Source organism: Fringilla coelebs (assembly GCF_963513975.1).
Source record: "Fringilla coelebs genome assembly, chromosome: 16".
Lineage (NCBI taxonomy): Eukaryota > Metazoa > Chordata > Aves > Passeriformes > Fringillidae > Fringilla > Fringilla coelebs.
In genome coordinates this window covers 4,100,087-4,110,085 of record NC_140042.1, presented here as the reverse complement: position 1 = coordinate 4,110,085, position 9,999 = coordinate 4,100,087, and the positions used below count along the sequence as shown (strand labels likewise).

General features: G+C 42.5%; 1 protein-coding gene across 1 annotated transcript in view; it reads right to left on the bottom strand.

The window, feature by feature from the left end:
• Positions 1-3,321: 3,321 nt before the first annotated feature.
• Positions 3,322-9,999, bottom strand: part of CARD11 (caspase recruitment domain family member 11) — a 44,523-nt gene continuing 37,845 nt past the window's right edge. The window contains exons 19-24 of the mRNA XM_084216172.1: positions 9,388-9,483; positions 8,315-8,447; positions 7,586-7,765; positions 6,306-6,430; positions 5,356-5,471; positions 3,322-4,795 (exon numbers count right to left, since the gene is read on the bottom strand). Of these exons, the coding sequence (XP_084072298.1) occupies positions 4,591-4,795; positions 5,356-5,471; positions 6,306-6,430; positions 7,586-7,765; positions 8,315-8,447; positions 9,388-9,483 (855 nt within the window). The 3' untranslated portion in view covers positions 3,322-4,590. The remainder of the gene's footprint in view (positions 4,796-5,355; positions 5,472-6,305; positions 6,431-7,585; positions 7,766-8,314; positions 8,448-9,387; positions 9,484-9,999) is intronic.

The following is a 9,999-nucleotide window of genomic DNA, read 5'->3' as shown; positions in this document are numbered from 1 at the left end:
TCCAGCCAGAATTCTGATTCAAAGGAATATCCAATTCTCTGTAATAAAGTTTGCATGAAATTTTTACCTGCAACAATTCCCCAATGTGCTGAACTGCATGATACTGACTTATACAATACATCATTTTAGCAGCAGAGTTAAACAAAACGCAAAGCCAGACTCAGTTGGATTTTTCTCTTGTGATCACAGGTATTATACCACATGTGAGAGCTGTAAGCCATTACTGCCATTATTTTGTAGTATGTAAACATCAAATACAACAAGTATTTCAATCAAATAAAATGTTTAAATGTAGATTTTTAAAAAGATTTCACCCAAAAAATTAAAAAGTAACGCCAAAAATGTTTTCAGATAAAAGATTAAAAATATGTGAAATATTGAAAATGACTGCTTCAGTATTATTGAAATACTTTAATTTTTTTTAAAATGAAATGTTAGAATGAAAGAATTTCCATAGACATTTGATTTAGATGAAAACATATTTTCTAACAGAACAATATTCCATTGAAAAAATTTCCAATTGCATTTTCTAGTGGGCAATTTTTCAATGACATTTTCAGAAGAACAATTTGCATGTGAAAAATTTTCCAACAAGCTCTTGTGAGCTCTTAAAGGCAAGAAGTAGTTTTCAAATAATCCATTTTGAAAGGCAGTTATTATTCTGTGTTTTCCACCTCTTACAGTAAAAGCAGCAGACCAAACATAGGGCAATTTCCAGGCTTTCTGTTACCTCCTTTCTAACTTAAAATACAAACTGCTGAGAAATGTTCCCAGACTTCAATTAAAAACCATAAGTGATTTTAAAATGGGTCGTGCTGTGAATGTTCCTTACCTCGGTAGGGATCCACACCTGGGATTCACACATGCTGGCTGGGCCTGAGCTCTGGTGTCCAAGCACAGCCTCCAGTTCCAAATCAGCTCTGCAGCTTGAATTTCCCTCTTTAGACTGATTTAGAGAATGTAACTGAGTTTTGGTGGTACCTGCAAGTCCAGTTATTGACCCCAAATCTCATATCAAGTGCTGTCTAAAATCAGAAACAATCAAAGAATAAATCAACATTAAACTTGTCCCATTCTATCTGATGAGATCAGGTGGAGAATCTGCTTGAGATTCCATTGTGACACTGTTTACAGGGAACATTTACATCATTTCCAATTCCCATTTTGTTTCCTTAATTTTTGTTCCCAATTTTTCAACCACACAACCTCTCCTGAAGCTGGCTATGCCTGCTGGGCTTTTGTGCTTGTGCTGAGCCCAGGTTTGTGTAACTGGGATGTGCATGTGAGGAGGGATGTGGCCTAAGGTGATACCTCCCAAGGGAGATGGAGCAGAATGGAAAGTACCACAATGATCTACAGCCCAAATTCCAAGTCTGCACTTCAAACCTGCTGGTTCAGAACTTGGAATCCACACTGATTCAAGCACTCTGACATTCAGGGATTATCATGGCCTCTTTTCAAGATCTGAATGTGTTTCAAAAGGTGCAGGGGTTAATTTCCTTCAGTTGAGAGGGACAGCTCTTGGCTCCAGAGCAGAGGCACCTCCCAGCCAGTGTAAATGACCGTGGCCCCTTTTGCTCCGTGGCTGCTTTGCAGCTCCACTCCAGCTGCAGATCTGCTCTTGGAGTTCACACCCAGAAGTCAAGAGGGAACAGAGTTTTTAGTCCTCCTCCACCAAGTCACAGAGAGATGAGGCTTGTGCAGGGTTCAGCACACAGCTGTGCCACTAAGTACACTGGGCAGAGTCTGGTTGTTTTGCATCACATGAGCAGACAACCACGATGGGTCTGCAGAGCTGGGAATTTACAGATGCACTTGGATATGAGAAGAAAGGTCTGCTCCATGTATCCATTCCTCTCTCTTGTTTCACAGAAATAATTAGATATCTTGTTCTCTGCCTCAATCTCTACTTCCACTTTTCCCATAAGGTGGTTTAGCTGCCCTAAATTACAGATCAAAGAGCTAAATGCTAAAGGCCAGGCTAATTCTCTCATTTCTTGCTGTAGTCTGTGAAAACCCCAGACAGTTCAGAGGGCAATTCATCTCACCCTTAGACAGCCATCTCAGTAAGTCAGAGGAACAGCTTTTTGGAGGTGAATCTCTGCTCACCGCAAAGGAACCTCCTCCAGAGTTTGGCATATGCCTTTCCTGCGCCGAAAGTGGAGTGGGACAAATCACATCTGCAGCTTTGTCCATGCAAAGAGACATAAAGCTGTGGGGAGAGGAGATCACTGCAGAAACAACCATGGCATTCTGAGACAGTCCATCCCCTCTGCCCCACCTGCCATCTGCTGCAGCCATTCCAGCAGATGGCAGCGATCCCTGTGGCACAGCCGGTGGCACACGGACATCCTCCGCGCGCTGGCCGCTGAGCAGTCGGCTGCTGGCTCCTGGAGGCATCTGACGCTGACCTGGCTGAACTTTTTGCTGAAGCAGCTGAGAAATGTTCCTGCAGTCCCTCCCATTGCTCAGCTGCGGACTCAAAAGCTTTCACAAGAGGGGCAGGAACAAACCACAGGCAGCTGTTACACGAGGCTGCATTATCAGGACATTAGGAATGAATGCAAAATGCTCCTGGAAGGCTTAGTTCTTCCAACTGATGCTTTCTTATTTCTGCTTGAGCTACAGAGCATCTCTGAAGAATCATCCAATTTGTTCTATATATACCCCAACCGGTTGTTATTCTTTGCCCTGGAGGGAGTTGCAAATTGTGTGTGCAGCCTGTCCTTTTTGTAAAGAGATTGCACATGGAAGTATCCCCCTGCTTGCACAGTCCAAGCAGATGGCACTGGGCAGGTAAAAAGCTATTCTCTGAGAAGTGCTAGCTATGAACATTCTTTCAAACATTAATAACTTGAGAAACACAGCAGCAGCAATTAGATGTAAAGTGACATAAATTACTTCTCGAAGAATCCATTAGTTAAAAAATGATGTGCATAAAAGAAAAGAGCATAAAAGAAAAGCACAGTCCCAAAAGACAACATGAGCTGACCCAGTCTACCTGAGAGACACCCACAGCAGAAGTTTGTTGCAAAGACAAGGGAGCAGCTAATCTAGTGAAGGCAACCGGGCCAGATGTTCTGTTTAGATTCCGATTGTTTTTTATTGCCTGCTACTGTTCATCAGCCCACAGCACCGAGATGGGGGACTGAGGATGAATGCAGAAGGAAAAAAAGTTTGTTATTAAATGCATCTTAAAGGGAGGGATATGGCAAGGAATGAAGGATGTAAGGACAATGGGATGGACCACTCTTCATCTGTAGGTCAATTTTTATTGCATTTCAGATCAGCAATTGCACGAGTCATTATTATCGGGTCAGTTTTATTGGATCAATTTGGCAATCTCAGTACAGCATCTAATGTCGAGAGGAAAGATTTCAAAGACTGAAGAGATTTAGGAGTATAAGTCACACTCACGAGCAGTGGAACTTAAACTCTCTGAGGACTTAAGTGCTTTTGAAAATGGGACATGGTCTCCTCAGCCCTACACACACTTCTGGAAGCATTATCCCACTTGGCCACAGCTCAGTGGGGTGCCCGCCAGGCTCCTCGCTGTCGCTCATGGCACACAGGTCAAGGACTGAGTGGTTCACAGCAATTACTGGCTTATGAAATTCTCCTTTTCTTCTTCTAAGAATAGTCCCTCCTGTTGAGAGTTGGCATGTTGGCAGGCAATGATGTTGTAGAGAAACATTTCAGTGAAGAAACAGAGAAACCTGTTGTCCGAAGAAAGCACCATGCTATTTTCCATGAGTAAAAAAAATGTTAAAAACTGAGAGATGTACAAATGAATACAATGCAGAGGCAGGGATAAACGAAATGAAATGTTGGCAGATGTGGAAAGATCTGATGGGCCACTGGGACAGTGAAGTCTGTTTTTAGTGAAGTCTGTTTTCCTGTAAGCGCCAGGACTACAAAGGAAACCTGCAAAACTGTTAAATAAAACTGGGGTTTCAAAAGGAAGAGAAAAGTTTCATTTTACTTAATGCCAGGAGGAATAGCTATTTTCTTCTCTTTTGATTAAAATGGCTGAAAATGGCTGTGGAGAACCAGGGCTACAGAACTGTTCTGGCCATCAGTAGTTGTGTTGCTGCTGCTCCCAACCAGCCTTCAGCTTCCTCAGCTGGGTATGTTCAGAATCTCACCTCAGGGGGGTGTGGGACACATCTCAATTCCACATCCTGCAGCCCAATCCCCATGCCTTATCCCTTTCAGATTCCACTTATTTGTTCTCATCAGAAATTTTGAATGAGACCAAAAAGATCCATCTTTTGAACATAATAAATTACCCCAAGCTCCCTCTCAAGATCTTTGTCCTCATGTGTTAAACAAGTGCTGTCCCTTAAGAAATGCCAGCGGATCAGAAATTGTGGTGGTGGCCCCACAGCCTGGATCCCAGCATCTGAGACTCTGGCTCTTCAACACAGCTCCAGTCCCGTTCCAGACATGCATCCTGCCAGCAGGGAGTGCCCTGCCAGCAAGGGTGAAACAGGAGTGGGCTCTGGGCACCTAACCAGAGAATTCTGAGAAGCCCTGCTCCACCTGGACGTGTCCTTTCCTCACCAAAGAGCTCCGTGCTCCTGAGGGCTTTTATAGCTGATCCTCATCTACCCAGACGGTTTTGCGCTGCTCTTCCCCGATCCTGTCCTTTATAGTCCGGATAAGATCCTCGATGCTGCTCCAAGCCTCTGCCTCCACAGAGGCATAAAGGCAGGGCAGTGCTTCCAGTTCCTTCTCCTTCAGGCGGCACATCCGTAAAAACTCATCCTCAGTCTCCGGCTTTGGCAGCAGCTTCCTGTATCAAATGAGCAGACCAAAAATAAATGTCTTGGATTTTAAGTTAATCCTGTAGTCCCAGCTGTCCCATCAAGAATTTATTTTCTCCTAACTACTTACAAGCAATAAAAGCAGTGAAGAATGCAGCTACTGCAGGTCTACCATCCCCTTACCTCCATGCTGCCCCCAAGGAGAAATATTTGCTATGGGGAAACAATTTCAGAGGATTGAATGGAGGGAGAGTGCAAGTGTTTACGAGCTCTCCTCTTCCAGCTTGCATTACCTTAAGAAATGCTGTGGGAGTGCTGAGCATGGATAAAACCACATTTTCTTCGGTCTCATCCTCCCACAATGCTCATTGCCACCAGTGACAGTGAAAGAGTGCCAGATTTGGGGAATTCCTGCTTGCTCCAGTTGTAAGGTTTCAGGGAGGAGTCATGGGAGGAAATAGTGCACAGAGAAGTACCAGATGGAGAGGGATGAGGGTGTTTATTTCTCTCAGTGAGAACATTGTTGGACTCAAGAATTATTCACTGAATAAGATGGAACATCAAATATGCAAAAGGTTTGACATGTTACCTGAACCTCTTGATGTTTTTCTCTGAGACTCTTATAAAGAGAACAATAGGATATATCTTGGCTTTGATTAAATCCTTTGTGCAGCTTATTCCAGCTTCCAGGAGACAATGCTTGTTCTAAAAACAAAGTCATAACAGTGTCACAAAGGAAAATTCACTGCTTTGGAATCTCAAGATAATGATATCTATCCCTTATGGGGTGATTTGGAAGGCTCTCTATTTACCATTGTACTGATTTAAAACCTTTTAATCAAATATACGTTTAAAGTCCAGCTCCTCCTACTGGTTTAAAACTAGTCTGTCAAATAACAGCTGAGCTTAACAGCTTTCTAAAAAGGTTTAAAATGGAAATGGAATGCTCTAAAGATGAAAAGTATGATAAAATACCAGTTTTACATATAGACCCAAACACGCAGACTTTGCTTTTTGTTCAGAAAGAACATCTACTGCAACTACTTTTGAGACAAAAAACCATCACTTTAATTCTCCTTCTTTTCCATGCTGTGCATCAAATCTACTCTACTTGACATTAGATCTCTGTCTTGGGCATTGTTATCTTTGTTCTGTACACCCCTGTGTCTGGGTTTCAGGCTTCTCTTTCCTTTGTCTAGGTCCTTGTATCTCTTACTCTCTCATGTATTCATATATACTTATGATATGAAAAGGAAATGAATAAAGGATGGAGCACAGAAAATGAAAGGATATTTAGCTGCATCTATGTGGGTCATCACAGGGAATGAGGGAGAACATAAAAGGATATGGCTGAGGATGGGAAAGAAAAGGAAAATTAAGAGCACAAATAAAAGCCATTTGGGGGAATAAATAAAAATCTGAGATTGAAGGAGGGCAGGAGAGAGAACATGCAACTGTAAATTGGTCAGTCTGATATCCAGGACATTGCAGAGAGGTTCCCAGAGAGCCCAGAGAAGGGACACAGAGCACTGTGAGCACCTTGGCAGCCACAGCCTCGATGTTGGCAGGTACAATACATTCGTATGTGTTCAGATTCTTTTCTCTGCTGAAGATGACAGTCTCTGTCCTTTGCTTCCTTAAGAACTCTTCCTTTGTTACAATATCTAGGAAGAGATGTGGATGGGGACAGAATCAAATTTACAGCAGCAGAACACGTAGAAAAGTATCCAGTAGTACTTCACATGGGATGTAAGGATGGTTCAGGGAAGGAGCATGAGCAATGAATTGTCTTAACAGCTGCCTCATTTCTTCCATTGAATTCAATTAAAGCCTAATCTGATCACAGCTGAGCTTCTCAGCTATATCCTGCACCAATGAGTCCTTGGGCAATTACTACAACACTATGAAGGCATTAAATTAAAACAGTAAATACAATTCCTGCACCTAATGTTATATAGTAGCAGTTCAGGGATGGAGGATGCTGAGAAGTGCTAAAAAAAGGTGGTCTCTTCAGCACAGGATCCTAAAACAAGGATTTAGTGTTCCAACATTTGTGTTTAAAGTTTCAAAAAAATTTGGCTTAGGTTGCAATGTGTGATACTGGCCCCCTTGTGAATTGCAGCTCTACATCAAAGCTTTTGTTTTATGTTGCAAGACAGGGGATATTTATTATAATACTTAACTTCTCAGTTTCTCTGTCTGGATGACTGTAAGGCTGCATACTATGCTGTGGGTATTCAATATTAGTGTAAAAATGAAACGTCAGCTCTGTTTAATGCTGGGTTGTATACAATCCTGCCCTGCAGCCATCACGGCACTGCGTACTGCTTTAATAGTAAATACTTAGCATGGAAGAAAATCAGTCTTTCCAGTAGATCAAATGCACAATCTTCACAGCTTGGATGAGACAGAAACCTAAAGTTGCTCTAGGGAAGATATTCCTCATAATAGCAAATACTAGAAACAAATTAATCAAAATTTCGCATTGCCTAGATATGCAGTATGCAAACAGTATGCAAACAGAAAGAGCACTCACAGCATTTCAGTCTCTGAGGGGCAGCCTAGCAACCACACAGCATACACATGGATAATATTTATAGACACAGAATCTCATAACTATGTGTACTGGCTGTCTCAAAAACATTCAAATATCCCAGATAGTCTCAAAAAGCAGGATTTACAGCTACACATCACTCTGATGTGACTCGAAGTACCTCAAGCAACTCTCACATGTGCATTCCCCTACGTGTGCACGCATATATATGTTCATATTTCCAACACTGAGAGCTGACAGTCACGGCCCTCTCTTATCCTATTACCTGGCTTGCATATGTTGAATTCCAGGGCACCTCCAGAGTTGAGAAGTTTCTGCACCAAGGGCTTGGCCAGCATGGTGGGGGTGAACAGCACGGGGCGCCTGCGCTCGCAGTGGATGGGCCTCACCAAGCTATAAGGGATCAGACTGAGCTTCTTGTCCAGTTCACTCTCTGAATCCAAATCTGAGCAAAGAACAAGACATTTATCCTCAGGGTTCCTCTCCATCAATATTTGGAGAAAAAGAAAAGGAGACACACATGAACCAGAAATGACATGGTTAGTCATACTGGCCCTCCTTCCCTTTTACTGGGGTTGTTTTTACTACACTCACAGCACTATGATGTCCAATCTAATACTAAATAATTCAACTGCCTTTTGCTTTCAAAAGGTTATTTCTTAATCTCTTCAACACAATATTTGCTTGGAGACTCTCTGCTTGTTAGCGTGACTTTAGGCTCCAAGTTAAATGTTTTGGAGCAAAAGACAAGAAAGCACCTAGGAAGAACTGCCAGCCAACCAGGACATTTCTGTGTCCTGGAGCTGCCTGTGAAGGCTTAGTGCCCCAAGCTCTTTTAGCAAAAGCAGTTTTGGTCACAGTTGCTGTTGAACTATTGCAGAGTGGACCACAAATGCAAGACCTGTGATACATTTCACAGCCATGCTGTTCTGTAGGTGTTTCTGCAGGCCTTTGTGTCAGTGCTGTGTGTGTAAAGGTTGTTTTAGATTTTTACCTTCCAGTTTATCAGGCAGCTGCTTCTTGCCTTCGGATGAGCTCAGTGCCAGGCCCGAGGGCCAGCCTGTGACGATGCGGACCCGCTCGTTGCTGTTCATTCGTTTGTATTTGTTCTCAGACCTACTGACAAACTAAAAATGTGAACAAAAAAAAAAAAAAAAGAGGTTTGAGCCTCGTTTTTTGCATTATTTACCCTCCCATGTATTCATCAGCCAATGCTCGTTACCTACGAGATCTGAATCACTTGTGTCTATCAAAGACAGGACTCCATGGATCTGTGGACTGAATTCTAAGACTCTTTAAATATCATAGATCTGTTTCAGAGCCTGTGTTAATCCCCTTTGGGATTTGTTGTTTTGTTCTCTGCTCTTAAGAGGCATGTTTTCCCTTCACAGAGCTCCCTGCTATCACCAGTACAAGCACTGATGTGTACATCATACCCAGAGTATATGCACAAATGTCTCGCAGCCTATATCCAAACTGCCTCTTCTTTGCTCTGCCAGAGAGACTTAAAAACTCCCAAATGGCATCTTTTTACAGTCATTTTACATGAGAAATAGGCTTCATGCTTTCCTTCCTCATCCACCTGCCCATTCTTCTATCCAAATATTAACTCCTCCTCCTGTGTATTTGCTAACGTTTCCCAATCACCTTCCTTCACAAGGCTTTATCTTTCACCCACACAGTCTCTGTCATGCTCAGAGTCACTGGCCCACAATTAAAGGACTATTTTCTGATAGAGTCTTATCTCAGAGACTTGGAGATTTGATCCAGCCCATTGGATTTGTCCTCATGGTACAAACAAAGCACATTTCAGCCTCTGATGGCAGATGTGTAGAATTCCTCAAGGCACATCTGTAATGGAAGCCATGCTCTTGAAAACAAACACCCCACATCACAACAGAAAACACAACCCATCCTTCTCCTTCATGTATTAAATCTCTTTTTGATAGGAATAAATTCCAATACGACCTCTAGACCTGAGCTGGGATTTGGGGGCGAATTAGGATAGCCTGAGAATATCTACTGTTCAGATCCACTATTTCAGACTGAGGATTTGAACTTTATTACCTGTAAAATCTGGCCCAAAAGAAAGCTTGCTCTGGATAGGCGAGGGCTGGTTTTGGGGTCGTTCTGCAGGGCAGGCTCCTCTGGCTGCAATGTATTCTAGTAAAAAATAACACAGGAGATTTTCTCACCCCCTCTCTTTTCTGTATTTTTTAATCATAACATTTGAGAAACAAAAGAAGCCAAGCCAGATATTTTCTCTTTCCAATAAAAGGGATAGTGATTGATACCTATCCCAAATACAATGTTCTAAACAGTGGGCATAGCACAGCCTGTGCTGACAAACACTTTTTCACTGCTCTGCACATTCCTTTGTTCACAGACTGGTCTCCACACCTAAGAAAGAGATAATTTCTGCACTAAGAAAGAGCATGCACAGCTTTTGCTTTCACAAGCACCTCTGCCAGTGATCTCTGTCCCTTTGATCAGTGGGGCCGTGAGCACAGAAGGAATGTGTGACACTTAACCTTGACTGAAATCAAGCACAAGCACTGTCTACTTGTCTCTGTAAAACTCAGAAGCATGAAATGTCTCCCAGACTCTAAAAGTAACTTATGGTAACTAAAATACCAGGAAGGCAGTTTTAATTATGTAAAAATGGAATTTTGGGGTCTA